At 46.4% G+C, this 17,388-nt stretch overlaps 1 protein-coding gene across 1 annotated transcript in view; it reads right to left on the minus strand.

Annotated features, from left to right (window-relative positions):
• Positions 1-15,869, minus strand: part of FUCA2 (alpha-L-fucosidase 2) — a 62,574-nt gene extending 46,705 nt beyond the window's left edge. Inside the window, exons 1-2 of the mRNA XM_029596518.1 lie at positions 15,479-15,869; positions 7,570-7,757 (exon numbers count right to left, since the gene is read on the minus strand). Of these exons, the coding sequence (XP_029452378.1) occupies positions 7,570-7,757; positions 15,479-15,705 (415 nt within the window). The 5' untranslated portion in view covers positions 15,706-15,869. The remainder of the gene's footprint in view (positions 1-7,569; positions 7,758-15,478) is intronic.
• Between the last annotated feature and the right edge of the window lie 1,519 nt (positions 15,870-17,388).

Below are 17,388 nucleotides of genomic sequence, written 5' to 3' on the forward strand. Positions count from 1 at the left end.
CAGGCCACCATCAACGCATGGTCCCAATGCAGGAGGAGAAGTTCAGTCTGAGGAGTCAGAAGGAGCTGAGAGAGGGTGAGATTATCCATCTTTGTAACATTCTGCCATCTTAACAGACTGAGGCCCTCCGGTTCCCAGCATTTGCAGCCAACTCTCCCACCACCATCATCATCATGGGCCACCATCAACGCATGGTCCCAATGCAGGAGGAGCAGCTCAGTCTGAGGAGTCAGAAGGAGCTGAGAGGGGGTGAGATTATCCATCTTTGTAACATTCTGCCATCTTAACAGACTGAGGCCCTCCGGTTCCCAGCATTTGCACCCAACTCTCCCACCACCATCATCATCATCATGGGCCACCATCAACGCATGGTCCCAATGCAGGAGAAGAAGCTCAGTCTGAGGAGTCAGAAGGAGCTGAGAGAGGGTGAGATTATCCATCTTTGTAACATTCTGCCATCTTACCAGACTGAGGCCCTCTGGTTCCCAGCATTTGCACCCAACTCTCCCACCACCATCATCATGGGCCACCATCAACGCATGGTCCCAATGCAGGAGAAGAAGCTCAGTCTGAGGAGTCAGAAGGAGCTGAGAGAGGGTGAGATTATCCATCTTTGTAACATTCTGCCATCTTAACAGACTGAGGCCCTCCGGTTCCCAGCATTTGCACCCAACTCTCCCACCATCATCATCATGGACCACCATTAAAGGGAGTCCCGCTGCAAGGGCAGGCCATTCTAACCAAAGGGGTTTGCTTGTTTGGGAGTGGGAGGGGTGGAGCGGTGTTTGATGGTTTTTTAGAATTGGTTGGGCACCAACTGTGCAAGCACCATCCTTGCTTAATCATGTCGGCACTATCTGGGTCCCCAACCCACAATGTGAAAACCATTATAAGAAAGGCATGAAAATCTCCTCAAGTCCACACACCACTGCCAGGCAAACTTAACCAAAGCAGGAGGTGTCAGCCACCAGATCATGCTCTTACTTCTATCTTTAACCTCCCTAACTGGGCACATAAAATGAGAGAGGTGTCTGATGCCTGCTTGAGAGCTAAGCACTAATCTCTTAGTGGGTTCACAAAACCAAAAATGGTCAAGCAAATGGTGCAATGGAGCAGGCCCAGAGCCAAGGGCAGTATTGATCAAACCGAACAAGAAACACAAAGCAAAAACCAAAATGCTTCTTTCCCCTCTGTGAAGCCTCCTGACTGTTCAATCTTCTGCCTCTCAAAGGACCCATGCCTTGAGATGAAAGGTCGTCTCACTTTCAGGATACATTCAAACAGCAAAACTTGTTCTAAAAATCAGGTTTTCAGCAGTCAGGTCAGAATAATTATTAAATGTACCAAGTTAGGGTCACTGGCTCCTATAGCATTGGAATTTCAGCAGTCATCAACAGCAATAAAAAAAAAAACCTCTCTTCCTCCCTGTCTTTTCTTGACTAACATGGCACAACACAATATTTTTATGCCTCTTCAAGTTAAAGGAGATTCAGCACTTTACATCTACGCACAGAACTGTTTTTAATAAAAGCTTTTCCGATCTAGTGATGACAGTCAAGTACCCTCCCCGGGCCATCACCTAAGCGCCTCTTAGTTTCTCTGGCCTCAACTTTACTGGACTGCAAAGCTTAACAACCCCTCCCACAGCTGTGGCATTTCCAACCTCTGGTCCTCCTCTGGACCTGCACCAGACTCCTTGCAATTCCCCTTGAGAGAGCAGCCACATTCAGCCACTTGGACCTTTCCCTTTGAGGAGGAGTTGCTTACCTGTAATAGGTGTTCTCCTAGGACAGAAGGATATTAGTCTTCACACATGGGTGACATTAACAGATGGAGCCCGGCACAGAAAACCTCTTTCAAAATGACTAGGCAGACTGAGCAAGCCCAGCTTGCCACTATCCATGCGGGATCCCTCTTCAGTCTCATTATATAGAATTCACAAAACAATAAATTACAACCATATGAGAAATCCAACTCCGTGGGGTGGCAGGCAGGTTTTGTGAGGACTAACATCCTGCTATACAAGGAGAACACCTGTTGCAGGTAAGCAACTCTGCTTTCTCCTAGGATAAGCAGGATGGTAGTCCTCACATGAGTGAATCCCTAGCTACAGGCTGCTCCTGAACAATCATTAGGTAAACAGCACTTAATTAGGTGCCAACGGACATAACAAACTAGTGCTATTGGTAACAGAAGGAGACAGCCTGAAACCTAAGGGCCTGAGGCAGGAAGAGTTGGGTTTCACAGTGGAAAATGATTCCGGAGGACAGTCTGGCTGAAGTTGTTGTCGTGACGGCCATCTCTGACCAAACAGTAATGCGAAGTGAATGTGTAGCGGGAACTCCATGTCACAGCCTTGCAAATCTCATCCACAGAACCGCTCGCAAGTGGGCTACCGAAGCTGCAATGGCTCGGACAGAATGAACCTTGACATGGCCACCCAACTATAGTACTGCCTACATATGGCAGAAAGAAATATAATCTACTAGCCAGGTGGACAAAGTCTGCTTGGTAATAGCAACTCCCAATCTGTTCCTGTCAAAGGAGATGAAGAGTTGTGAGGACTGCCTATGGCCTGCTGTCTACTCCAGGTAGAAGGCTAAGGCTCTCTTGCAATCCAGAGTGTACAGAGCCTATTCACCTTGGTGCAAATAAGGCTTTGGAAAAAAGGTGGGCAGGATGACTGACTGGTTCAGATGCAAATCAGTCACCACCTTCGGGAGGAACTTAGGGTATGTGCGCAGAACCACCCAATCAAGAAATAACTTCGTGTAAGGTGGATACAACATCAAAGCCTGAAGTTCGCTGACTGTGCACAGAGATGACAGTCACCAAGAAAATGACCTTCCAGGTCAGGTACTTTAGGTCACAGGAGCACAAAGGCTCAAAGGGAGCCTTCATAAGCTGAGGCAAGACCACGCTTAGGTTCCAAGAGACTATGGGGAGTCTGAAAGAAGGTTTCAAGTAAAACACATCGCACATAAAGCGACCTATGATTGGTTCACACATCTCGGTGCAGCCTGTCACACCTTGGTGGTAAGCCCCAATAGCACTGAGATTACCCTGACGGAGTTGGTCTTCAGGCCAGCCTCTGAGAGGTGCAGCAGGTAATCAAGCTCAGAGGTGGAGCAAGAGATCAGATCCAAGCCGTGACTCTCACAGAAAACAGAGAATCTCTTCCACTTCAGGCTATAAGACTTCCTAGTGGAAGGCTTCCTGGACTCCATCAGGACCCTAGACACACTGTCCGAGAGGTCCAGGAGCTGTAAAGTTACCCTCTCGACATCCAAGCCATGAGAGATAAAGACCTGGAGGTTGGGATGGCACAGCCTGCCCCGATCCTGCGTGATGAGGTTCACAGACTGATTGGCTCCCACCGAGAGAGATCCTGCAGGAGGAGAAACCAGATCTGCCTCAGCCAATCAGACAAAATGAAAATCATGGTCCCCCAGTCCTGCTGGAGCTTCAGGAGCATCTTTGACACTAATGGAAATGGAGCGTAGGCATACAAGAATCCCATGCCCCAATGGCGGGCAAAGGCGTCTGATGCTGGCTTGCCATTCTCCCTGGACAGTGAGCAGAACTGATGCCTCCTTCCTGTTGCAGGGGGAAGTGAAGAGATCCATGTTCGGGGGTCCCCAGAGATGGAAGATCCAATCTTATCCCCAAAGAGATTCTCCCCAGTACAGGGCAAGTCCGTTATATGCTCTTGCACCTCCGGGCGGAGGTCGGAGGCACATAGCCAAGCTGTGAACTGAGCATCAATGCCCGCTGCGGCCACTCTCTCAAAAACAACATATGCGGACCGAACCTCCTGCTTGTCACACTCCAAACCCTGCTGTACAATCTTCAGGAAGTCCTGTAGTTGTTGAGGGAGGCGCTCCTCAAGATCCTAGATCTACATCCAAAGGTTCCTGGAATACTGGCTCATATACAATTGGTAACAGGCAATATGGGCCACCAACATGGAGCCTTGGAAGACTTTCCTCACTAAGGCATCCAGGGCCCTGTGCTTGCGGCCTAGAGGAGCCGAAGCATGGGTACGAGACCTCTTTGCCTTCTTAGGGCGAATTCCACCACCATGGATTGGTGCGAAAGCTGATGCCACTCAATCCCATGGCAGGCTGAACCAGGTACACTGCGACAGTCTTCCAGTTCATCGGGGGATACTGAAATGGGTGCTCCCAAAACCAGACAACAATTCCTTAAATATGTCATGGACTGGGACAGCAACCACTTCCTTAGGCGCATTCATGAACTGGAGGACCTCCAGCATCTTATGCCTGGAGTCCTCTTCCATCATGAGCTGGAAGGGGGCAGATTGCCATGGTCCAGAAAAAGCCCGAAAAAGTCAATCATCAGGAGGAGATCAACGTCTCTACTCCAAAGGAGACAGTTTCAAGGGCAGATCCTTGGAGTCATCCAAAAAGGGCATAGAAGCCTAGTCTCCCAACAGGTCATAAGGGGCATCCTCATCGCTCAAATTGCCCAGGGACACCGGTGGGGGAGCCCTAACTGTGCCCGAGAGCCCCAAGAGAACCGGAGGCATCGACGAACCAGGCAGGGGTTCAGCAAAGCCAGCTGCAGGGCCAGCTGCAGAAAAGGAGCCACCGGCCCCGACGGCCCTCCCTTGTCTGAGGAGTCAGCAATGGGAATGTCCTCTGGTGAAGGCAGTACAGGTGCCTCCTGGCACAGTGGCGGCACCTGGGGCACCAGCAAGGGCTGCTTCGGCAGCCCAATGAGGAGTAAATCTAAGTGCTCCAGTAATGGAGCCATCATCGACAGCACAGGCTCTGGCAGTGGTGGTGGCCCCGATGGGGATGACAGCCTGATACCTTGTAGAGCTCGACCGACCGCCAATCGCACTCTGTGCTCCAACTCCTCCTCAAATGCTACCAAAGACAGGGCAGGTTGAGAAGGAGGTGGTGTGACCAGGTCTCCCTCGGAGCCCTGAGGGAGACTGGTGACTGGCACTGGAATTGGTGGGGACCTCCTCAGGCCCTCGATGGAGGGCGACACCCCCTCAGCACGGGGCCTCTTTGGAGGCAACTCGGCAGATGCCAGTGCCTTCCCGAGTTTGGACTCGTGTGAAGATGGTGACCAATGATGATGCTTCCTTGACTTCCCACAGTGCTTAGCCCGGTGTTTCCCTAGCGTAGAGGGAGACAGTGATGAACCGGACCTGGAATGGGAAGAAATGGATAGAGGTCGGTCCCCAGCTCCCAATTCGACCTGGAGAACAGACTGTGCAGAAGACAGTATGGGATTGGTGGGTACCAGGTCCTCCTTCCCCCAAGGCATCGATACCCCTGATGCCAAGGTCAAGGGATCAGACTTCCTGGGGTCAAACAACTCCATTTTGTCAAGGCACAAGCGGCAACCCTTGGGGGTCATCTGGGCATATAATGAACACTCCCTGGCGTCGTGGGATGCCCCCAGGCACAAGATGCAGACCTCATGGGAGTCTGTAACAGACATAGTCTGGAGCACTGGGGGCATCGGCAAAAGCCTAACACCACCATAGCAAAATCCAGTCGATGAGCAGTTGATGACCAGCGGCCACCGGGGCATGGCACTGTCGGAAACCGACTGCAAAGAATGAGGGACTTACCGCAATGCCTTCTAAGGCTGGGAAAAAACAAGGGACCTGGCGTGGAGAAAAATGAGAAAAATTTGACCATAGCAAATTTCCAAAGAAAACCAGTGTGAGCTCCACATCTGCGAGATGATTGCTCTGTGGAAAAGAAAAGACTGAAGAGGGACCCCATGTGGCCGCGTGGTTAGCAGCATGCTGGGCATGCTCAGTGTGCCAAAGTTCTAGCAACTTTGACAGACGTTTTTCATGCTGGGCTCCATCTGATGGTGTCACCCATGTGAGAGGACCTCCATCCTGCTTGTCCTAGGAGAAAGCCCCTTCAGAGCTCCCTAATCAACAAGAGGCACTCTTGGCTCCCTCAGCTACTTGCTGGCTCTGGCTGAATTTCTCTGTGTAAACTTCTGAACACCAGTTTATATAAAACCAAGTACACTCCCTCTAAAGGAGCCTTTTCTATATTCCCTTAATAGAGAGTCACTGGGAAAATCCACCAAGCACTGGCTGTCAATGCTCTTCTAAAGGAACACTCCAACTTCCTGTGTCAAATGAGGTCACTATCAAATTCCCCATAACCTACATTAGAAGCTAAGATACTTCTCTCCCAGAATTTCTCCAAGAGCCAACTGCTAGTGACACAGGGCCAAAAATTAGGCCCTATCACATATCTTTCTCTGCAAAGTATGTGATAGCCCTGAGCATATTTTGGTACCTCCTGGGGTCAGGCAAGCTCTTCCATGGCAGAGACTTCCCTTCATCCAGCAACTAGTAGTGCTCTTGACTATAAGATTGCATTATCAGTACTCACAGGCTTTCTGATTTAATGACAACTCTCAGGCTACAATTGGTGCCTGCCTTATGCTTGTGCATCTGCACCCTACATCTGTCTCTATCCTTGCTCTCTAACTACCAAGCAGACCAGCGATTTAACACAAGCTCTGCTACATCCCACACAATCATATAATCTCTCTCATATCTGGTAATGTCCCCTCCCTCGTGGTCAATGCTCCTGTTCTGATTGTAAATTGCGAAACAATTATAAATTGTAGCTCCTATTAAAAAAAAAAAAAAAAAAAAAGATTGTAATCCATCTTGAAACTATCAGGAAAAGGCAAAATATCAAATATTTATAAACAAACTCCCAAATATCGACTTCTCCTAAACAAGTAACTCTGTAATGGGATCGCTATGCAAATGAACAAATGCATGAAATAGCAAGTCCTTCATATTAATAGGCTAATATGGTCTGAGTTTTAAGATGAGATGCCGTGAGCACAACCTGTTGCCATGAAGGATTAATAATGGCTTCATACCACTCTGGCCAGACCCCCTGAAGCAGGAAGCCAGACTTCTGAATCGCAGACCATATCAGGGTGGTGGCTTAGTGACAGAGCCCATATTTCAATAAATACGACGTGTACGGACTCATGAGTGGTGATTATATAGAACATTCATTAAGATGCTGTAAGTACATGAGCTTTATTTGCGATTGACAAAGCATCTAAAAAAAAGGTGAACAAAAGCAGACCAATGATTATATTATGTTAGGCTAGCAACAATAGTTCCATTGAGCAAAGAGTGGTGCGTTTAGCCTATTAATACGAAGGACTTGCTATTTCATGAATCTATTCATTTGCATAGCGATCCCAAGACAGTTACTTGTATAGGAGAAGTTGATATTTGGGAGTTTATTTGTGTCTTCATCCTTGGGACTATAATTACAGTTGCAATATAAATAAATAAAAACATAAACAGTTTATAGGCTGGTTTGTTTATATGCCGACTATGGACAGGCACTAGGCGGCTAAGAAAAGAACACACATAATGGTATCATTGACAAACTATGTACATAGAGTAGCAGAATCTTAATGCTCTGTCCACGCACGCTCCTAGCACCATATCTGGCTCCCCCTTGCTGAAAGAAGCAACATATGTGCAGTAACAACTGAAAGCCTGGCACCTCTACTTAGCTTTACCTTCATGATGCTTTGATGTCAAAACAACATATCTGGCACCCGATGCCTGCAGGATATCCGCCCACTGACTGGCGTTGTAGAATTCTGCTGTAAACAGAGGGCCAAAGTCTTCATAAGTGAACCCAGGAGGGTAATTTTCCTCCATGAAACTGACATAGCAGCTCTGATTTTGCTTCCACCAATACCACCTTCAATAAATAAAGAAACAGGTTTTAAAAATGCCAGGAAATGAAAACACGCAATGGCATTCAGTTTCAGCAGTGCAACATCACTGTGACTTATTAACATTTAAGAGCAAGGAAGAATTAAAAAAAAAAAACCTTGCAGTTTATGAGCACAAGACCACCAACATGTTTGCAAGAGCTGTATTGATGTGATTTCACTTGGCATATCCCAGGGCTGTGCTCAGAGGAATGAAGCTGGGTCTCAGCAGGAAAGATCCCTGCAAGCTGCACACAACAGACACCGGGCAGGCTGCGTAATTTTGGGGACACGCTGGACCCAGGCTCAATTATTTCAAACCTTCTTTCAATTGTCTTTTAGAATTTTGTGTTCCCGATTCCCCTGATCAAAGCAGGATTACAAGTCCCTGGCATGTAACTGGATGGGAGTTTTAAAAAGGCAAAATGGTTCATACTAATCATAGAAACATGAGGCAGAAAAATACTATAATCGTCTATCTAGTCTGCCCATCTTTACAATTTCTACCACTCCCTCAGAGATTCTCTGTGTTTATCCCATGCTTTTTTTGAATTCAGATATTGTCCTTGTCTCCACCACATCCACATGGAAGCTGTTCTATGCATCTCCTACCCTCTCTGTAAAGAGATATTTCCGTAGATTATTCGCGAGTGTACTCTCTTTCACTCTCATCCCATACCCCTCATTCTAGAGTCTCCTTTCTGCTTCCTGTGCATGGAAACCTTGGTGGCATTTAAATGTCTCTTTCACATCTCTATTTTGCCTTTCCCTCCAGGGTTTATATGTTTAGATCTATAAGTCTGTCTCCATATGCTTTCGAATGAAGACCACTGATGATTTTACTGGTCACCCTCCTGACCGACTCCAATCGGTTTTTATCCTTTTGAAGGTGTGATCTCCAGAATGGTACACGGTATTCCAAATGAGGTTTCACCAAGGATCTATACAAGGGCAATATCACCTCTCTATGCAGCCAAGCATCTTTTTGGCTTCTGCTGTTGCATTATTCACCTGTTTGGCCAATTTTAAATCATCAGATAAGATCACCCCAAGATCCCACTCTTCTTTCATGCTTAGATTTTCACCTCCTATTCTATGCCACTCCCTTGGGGTTTTACAGTCCAAATGTATGACTCTGCCTTTTTATTTTAGCAAACTTTAACTGCAAGACGCTAAACCATTCCTCAAGGTTCATTAGATCTCTCCTCATGTTTTCCACACCTTCCTGGCTGTCTATCCTGCTGCCAGATTTTGGCATCATCAGTAAAAAGACAAACCTTTCCCGACAATCCTTCCACAAAGTTGTGCAACCCCTTGGTGGATATACTCCATAAGTCCAAGGGCATTTTTCACTTTCAGGGGCTTTAGATATCTTCTCCTCCTATTCCATCCAATATCCTTACTTTCTTCTACAAGATTCCCTGTAGAGGGGGGAGATTACTCTCCAAGGCCCTAGGCATTTTCAAACAGTCTCTAAAACAAATGGCAATAGGCACATTGAACTCTTAATGTATCTCCAACATAACGTTACTGATTGTTGATAATAAAGTGAAGAAAATGATGAAGTAAGAGCCCTTGTTCAATACAGTCCAGTACGTAATTGATGCCCAATAAATCTGTGATTCTGTAAAGTTGATAATATCTGATTTTTCCATCCATACCCCTTCCCAATTTCAAGGGCGGTTTTGAAGCTTCCTTCCAAAACGGTGGCTGCCACATTTGGACTGGGCTGGATGACACAATTTGACTTCCAAGTTCCCATACCTTAACCAAATTGTCTTGAATAGACTTCTTGCGATTTATCCCACCTCCTCCATTCCCTTCATGGCACCTCCCAACTCCTCTCCAGAATATCTTGAAACTATTTCAAAAGGTTAACATTGGATGGGTGCTACTGTTCTCCTTCCCTTCTTTCTTCCGCTTCAAGGACATTGCTGGATGACTAAGAATCCTTGGATGATGGGGTCTGAATCCCTCTGGCAAAGGTTTTGATCGAATCACACCAATTTTATGTAGACTTCATTGGCTCCCTATGGCGGAGCGTATAATCTTTAAGATAGGAATGACCATTTTTAAATTACGTGCTTCTTCTTCTGATTTTTGGTTTAACGCCTTACTTCGGATCCACAAGCCAGCTAGGGCACTTAGGTCTTCACAACTTAATTTACTTGAAGTTCCTTCAGTGAGATTAGCTCATTTACATTACACAAGAGAAACATCTTTCTCCATAGCGGCACCCAATTGCTGGAATATGATTCCTCATGAATTACGATCTATTGAAGATGTTAAAAAATTTAAAACTGCCTTTAAGGAATATTTGCTGAATCGTGTGTATAATTGCTAAAGGTAATACCTGAAACAATTTAATGCATAAGGTAATGAATATCAGAATTTTTATTAGATTGTGCCTATGAAATTATTCTATTCTGTATTTATTTTTGTTTGTGTCATTTTTATTATGTGTGTGTATTTTGTATATCGCCTAGGCCTAACAGTGTTAGGCGATTAATAAATTTTTATAAATGAAAATGAAATGAATTCAGATGGACTTCCAAAAATAAGATCAGTCTAATAAAAAAACAAAAAATAATGGAAGGAAGGGTGGATAAAATACTTCCTTCAAAAGAACTTTAAAAAGTATAGTATTCCTAAACAAGAGGGAAGAATACCTTTTCCACTCTTTTCTGAACCCAGACCTTGAGACCTAAGGTCTAAGGGTTATTTCCCCAAAATAAAAAGGAAAAAAAAAAACAAGGGCACAAGCAAAACACTTCTCAAAACGTTAACTAAAAATCCACATTCTAAAATGGTGTCTCTGGGTTTTATAGAAACAGGACATCACCAATTCAGCAATCTGCATGGGTGAGCTGTAAAACAAGAGGCAGGCCTGACCTCTACCTATACTGATGGTTTATTTGTCTTAGCAGAGACCCAGTTGGATTCAATATAGAAACATCAAAATGATGGCAGAAGACAACCAAACGGCCCATCCAGTCTGCCCAGCAAGCTTCGCACTTTTTTTTTTTTCCTCATACTTATCTGTTACTCTTGGCTCTTAGTAACCTTTTGGTTCTATTTCCCTTCCAACCCCATCATTAATGCAAAGAGCAGTGATGGAGCTGCATCCAAGTGAAATATCTAGCTTAATTAGTTATGGGTAGTAACCGCCGCAATAAGCTGCATACCCTTAGATGTAAAATTCCATGATTAAGTTGCCAAATATATGTGTGTGTCTTTTAAGAATAGCAACTTATGCACATAACTGTTAGCCCAGCCCTGGAACACCCCTTTTTTTAAGCACGCGAAACTTAAAGAATGTGCGTACTTTCAACTTTTATGAAACAGCAGTTGTGTAGTACAGGCTGTTTACGCGACTAGATGCTCATTTTTATGTGACTTGCTCTTTGAAAATGACCTCCATGGAATTTGCTTTACAAAAGGCAGATCAAGATGAAGAACCCCCCCCCCCCAAAGAGATGTTTTCTCTCTGGAGCAGAGCTCAGTGAGTGCCCCCTCCCCGGTGCATTCCACATTGTTGGGTCAGGGAGCCGCACACTTCCTGCTGCGGCACCCCCTGGGAAAGCCCTGCAGAGGGACAGCCACCCGTGCCGCACCTGGCAGCGAGACCGCAAACCACAAAAGGAATCACTTTTTTTAAAATAAGATTCTCTCCCTTGGAGGGCGCATAATGTTGCATCTTTGTGCCATGTGCTGAGAAGGTGCATTTTGAACTTTGTCAATGAGCTGGGCCAGAAAAGGTGAAATGCCTCTGTCCAAAAGCACTTCTGGCAGAGCCTCTGGAAGCACTTTAAAAAAAAACAAAAACCCACAAACACACCAAAACACCACACACACAAGAGAACCCTCCAAACCACCTTTCAAAACCTCTAGCAGCGCTGCCTCTGGATGCCATGAAACAGTTATCCGTCCTCTACTGCAAGCTGGCTCTGCCCTGGTTATCATCTTCCTAACAGGAAGGTTTTACACAAACCTGCCAAAGGGGCTACTAGAAAAAAACACAAACGGGCCGACTAAAGAGGTTAGGACTTTTCAGCTTGGAGAAGAGACGACTGAGGGGGGATATGATAGAGGTGTTTAAAATCATGAGAGGTCTAGAACGGGTAGATGTGAATTGCTTATTTACTCTTTCGGATAATAGAAAGACTAGGGGGTACTCCATGAAGTTAGCATGGGGCACATTTAAAACTAATCGGAGAAAGTTCTTTTTTACTCAACGCACAATTAAACTCTGGAATTTGTTGCCAGAGAATGTGGTTCGTGCAGTTAGTATAGCTGTGTTTAAAAAAAGGATTGGATAAGTTCTTGGAGGAGAAGTCCATTACCTGCTATTAAGTTCACTTAGAGAATAGCCACTGCCATTAGCAATGGTTACATGGAATAGACTTAGTTTTTGGGTACTTGCCAGGTTCTTGTGGCCTGGTTTTTGGCCTCTGTTGGAAACAGGATGCTGGGCTTGATGGACCCTTGGTCTGACCCAGTATGGCATTTTCTTATGTTCTTACAGTAAAATCGCGGACGAGCGCCCACTCTCCTGTGCGCACGATACAGTATTTTAATTTATTTAAATTAGGCCCGGTAGTAAAAAGAGGCGCTAGGGACACTACCGCGTCCCTAGCGCCTCTTTTTTGACGGAAGCGGCGGCTGTCAGCGGGTTTGACAGCCGACGCTCAATTTTGCCGGCATCGGTCCTCGAGCCCACTGACAGCCACGGATTCGGAAACCAGACACCAGCAAAATTGAGCGTCCGGTTTTCGACCCGCCAGCCGCAGGCCTATTTTAATGTTTTGGGGTTTTGTTTTTTTTACTTTTTTAAACCTTCAGGCATTTGCATGTTGCGGGCGCTATTAGGTTCGGGGGGGGGGGGGGGGGTTGGACGCGCTATTACCCCTTACTGTACTGGCCCAAAAGAGCAGTAAAATCAAACTTCTGAAGCTTTTAACAACATTCCTGGGGGGTCCGCTTTCTTTCAAAGGCAAAGAGATGCACCACGGCACGTGAGCTACATTTCACGCTCTTGCTATTCTTCTCAAGTTAAAGCAGATACTTCAACAAGCACAGACATTCCCTTTTTGCCCTTCTGATTATTCAATTATTGCCGTGAAGACGTACATGGCTGAAGTTTCTGAAAGCTGCTCCTCCCTTGAGCGTCTTCCACCCTTGTAAATCCGGGCAAACTGGAGGCTGCTGGGCTGCTGCCAGCAATCATTACCAGCACAGGGGGCTGGGTGCAGCGTGTGATAACCCGACTGCCATTCAGGTCCACGTCAGAGTGCCAGGAAAAGCACAGGCCCCAATTCCAAATCCGAACAGGACTCTTTGCACTGCTGTTTTGCTTATGGTCCAAATTCCAGATTATTTACACATCGGTGATCTTGCCTCGTACTTTTCAGCCCAGGAAACAAGAAACACTGATCGAAGGTAGGACTATAGCATGAATGATGAAAGAGTGAGACAACAGGAAAGGAAATACAGAGCAACAGGTTTCAAAACCTTTCATGCTCCTGGAAATGTAGAAATTACAAAAACATATAGATAGATAGATAGACAGACAGACATACAAGCTGGGTCAGACCACGGTCCACCGAGCCTAGCATCCTGTCTCCGACAGTGGCCAGTCCAGGTCACATGTACCCAGCACATCCCATAAAGAAGATCTATTGAAAGTATCGATCCTGAAGAAAACTGGAATCTTAGGGCCTTTCAAGGCCTCTGTGTCTGAATCCGCTGCGTGAAGGCAATAATGATTGCTCCTTTTGGCACCACACGGCTGAAGAGATCCTCTCTTAACGCTGTTCCCTAATACAGGCTAATTACTCATTCTGCGCTGTGTGCGGTGATTCCAGGGACCTCAGGATTGCCGACTCTTGGTAAGCTTCTTGGTGGGCTTGCGTGGGAGGGGGGAGGGGGGGAAAAGAGTAAGCAGCTTATTGATTTTTTTTCCTGAAAGAATATAGCGAGTTCTTCGCATTTGGATTCAGCTACTTCTTCAGGAATGTCTGGGGGTGCTGACTTAGTGAGCATAGTAACATCCTCGTAGAGGGCTCGCGGGTTGTATTGGAATTGGTGAATTCTGGAAGAGTAGTAGTCTCTTTTCGCCTTATTTAGCCTTTCACTGTAATGATGTAGAGAGGATTTGAATTGTGCTCGACGAGAGGGGGACGGATCATCGCGCCAGGTCTTTTCGGTTTTCCTCAGGTGTTGTTAAGCATGAAATATATTTACACTCAATGGGGAACAGAGTGCATGAAATTGTAGTTCATGCATGGACATTGTGGATATCCTGAAAACCAGACCTCTTTGTGGCACTTGAGGATCAGAGTTGCCTACCACTGCTGTAATAAATAAGATGTACGAGACTGCCAGGCCAGTAGGGAGCAAGAGAGCAGTGAGGGGCTGTTAGTGGGTATGAGTGTGTGCAAAGGAATAGTGGCGCACTAGTGCGTGTGCAGAAGAGCCTTTATCTTTATTTACCTTTATGAATGCATTTATGTAATCGTCAAATGCCAAGGCCTGAGGTAATTTACAAAAGAAAACATACACAAGCATATATGGCAAGACAAATCAAGGTCAAGCTTTGGGCAGAGAGTGAGGAGGGAGCATACCATTCTCACACAGCACTGTCTCTAAGATTGGTGAGAGTGGCATCTCCTACCTGTACATCTGAAGGAAGGTGCCTACAGCAGTGTAGGAGGAGGATTGTAAAATAAATTCCTCAGTCTCATAGAAGGGAAAGACATTCCTAGTCAGTACCCAACCAGTGTGGAAGGAGTTGTCTCAGTTTTGTGCGAGCAGTTGTCTTAAAGGCCGATGCAATATCGGCGCGTGGAAAACAGGCGCTCCTATCGCGCGCTGATGCACCTCTCCGGGGCACCTGATGTAATATTTAAATGGGCTGCCGCAGTAAAAAAAAAAAGGAGGCGCTAGAGGAAACTGTGCCCCTAGCAGCTCCTCGGCAGTGGGAACCTGGGAGAGGTGGCTGTCAGCGAGTTAGGAAAATGGACGCTCAATTTTTCAAGCATCTGGTTAATTGAGCGTCCCTTTTCCTAACCTAACTGCGGGCACACTTTGTTCTTTGTTTTTTTATTTTGGAGTTTTACTTTTTCTGTTCCTCCGACTTAAGATTGCCAAGATACGAGTCAAAGGATATATATTTTAAAAAAAAAGCAGTCTTTTCTGCACACATTTTGGGCTCCTCAAGAATTAACATCTGCTCCGGGCTAGGCATTAATTTTGAGGGTAAAAATGTGCACATCAGGCACACATTTTCTTTTGAATTTGGGGAAATAGCTAATGGCTTCATCGACATAAATGTACATATGATGAGCACCATTAGCTCCACACTTGGCTGGACGCCTAACCCCTGATTTGCCTCAGGGGTTATGGATGCGCATCCAATCGCATGTTGAGCTGTGCCAGCGCACAGTATTGCATCGGCCTGTCAGAGAGTTATTTTTGGATTGGGGAAAATCTCGGTTCCTGGCTTTGGGAGAATTTCTCCCCTTGCCTGGAGATCACAGAAGAGAAGACCTTTGAGCCCCACCTAGACTGACTCTTTTGGGACAAAAGCAGTTGCGAGGACAAGCGTGTGCAGAAGTGCAGTTATTTTTTAAGCCAGAATGGGGGCAGGGGCGTAAAAGTGAAGTGCGGGGCAGTAGCGAGTAGGAGGTCATAAAGAGGAGGGTCTCACCAGAACCACTCACTGCCGAAGCTGGGCACCGAGAACAACCCCCAGTGGATGAAGATTCCGAACTTGGCCTCATCGAACCAGGCGGGGAGGGGTCTGGAGTCCAGCGAGTCCCAGGTGGGATCGTAGCGCACTGCGGACCCCAAGCCGAGCAAGAGGAGGCAGGCGATCCCCAGGTCAGCGGTGAGCGAAGGGCGAGGAGCGCCTCGGGCTGCGGCGGACACAGCCATCAGCCGGCAGAGAACCAGCGCACACACAGCCTCGGCGCTCTCTGTTTCGGCCGCGCCTCACATGATCACAGTCAGCTGACACCTGCCCTGGGCCACCGCTTGGGAATAGCCAAGCCCCGGCCGCCCCGCTAAGCGCTCGTGGAACTTCCGCTTTTGGTTTCCCTCGTGTTCCAGAGCCCAGTGAGCACCCTGGAGGTGGAGGGACTGCGCACGCGCCAAGCCTGGGTTCGGGCAGGTAGCCGACACGCCTTTTCCTCGGGCGTGGGCATTGTGCCGTCACAGGGGACGCGCTAAAATGCATGGGGGAGGGGGGGGGGGGGAGCTCCGGCTGGCTGATTGGGTGTTGTAGTAGAGTTTCGCGCGACGTTGCCTGGTAACAGGATTTTCACTTGTTGATGTGAAGCAAAAAACTCTGCTCATCCCTGTATGCATAGATCTAAACGTTCCTTAACCCATAGGTGTTCCTTTTGTAATCCTGTCTTTTTTTTTTCTTCTTTTTTTATTGTTCGCAGAGACCCTCTCTTAACGCTGTTCCCTAATACAGGCTAATTACTCATTCTGCGCTGTGTGCGCTGATTCCAGGGACCTCAGGATTGCCGACTCGAGAGATATTTTTTGACAACGATCCCGATTTTTACAGACACATGTTTTTGCTGTTGGCATTTTGTTCACAGCTGAGCTTACTACGCCGGTATTCATCCCTTTATGCAGGGGCGGATTGCAGGAAAATATCAGCCCGGGATGATCTTTTCCAAAACCGGCCCACAGGGTATCTGACTCACTTATGCGTTTTGTGGCTCCCGAAAGCACACCGAGTTAATCACTGAAAGGTACTTCATGTGACCTGGAGCCTGGCAGAATTGATGAAAACATCTCCCACATAAATTTCACATTTTTCCTAACCGACTGACGGCTAATACAATAAGGTGCCCCCCCCCAGCCTAGCACACAGGTTTATTCGCTGTTGGGCTCGCATTTCCAGTGCGAAATAATAGCATCCAACGCAACAAGGAAATTAATGTCTAAAACGTATGCCATAAGCAAAGCATATCGGATAGGGCCCATGGCATTTAAATTCCGTGTCAATGAAGATATTAACTATCACTGCCCGATGCAGGAAAGTGCACTCAAAGACTGGGTGCCCAACACACAATTTTTTTATGATGGAAAATTAACTGGCAGTCAAGGACTCATGAGAAATCAATTGAAACTGACAAACTTTGTATTTGAATGGTAAGCAAAAAAAAGCATGCAATGTTCCAAATGGAGTATTTAAGACTTCGGTATATTACATTCCACATCACCACACAGAGCTTGAAAGAGCCTTCCTACCACCTAGCAAAACATGAGAGTGGGACCCTGGCAGCCTCCTTCCTGGTTCCTGCTCTCAGCTGGGTGGTAGGAAGGCTTACCATTCAAATACAAAGTTTGTCATTTTCCAACAATTTCACCCCCCAATAAAGCCCGTGGGGGCGAAACATTTGGCCTTTGTCGGGGTTTCTGATAGAGGGAAGACATCTTAAGAATACTATAGACGTCAGCATTGATTGCAGTAACAAGCCAGCTAAGCATCGATTCTCATGTGAAGACAGGATAACATCTCATATTCAACAATGGCTGTTATAAATAGTTCATCTAAGGATTGTTTTAGTTGAACTCAACTTTTTAAGACATTTAAACATT

This window comes from Rhinatrema bivittatum, chromosome 3 (genome assembly GCF_901001135.1).
Source record: "Rhinatrema bivittatum chromosome 3, aRhiBiv1.1, whole genome shotgun sequence".
Lineage (NCBI taxonomy): Eukaryota > Metazoa > Chordata > Amphibia > Gymnophiona > Rhinatrematidae > Rhinatrema > Rhinatrema bivittatum.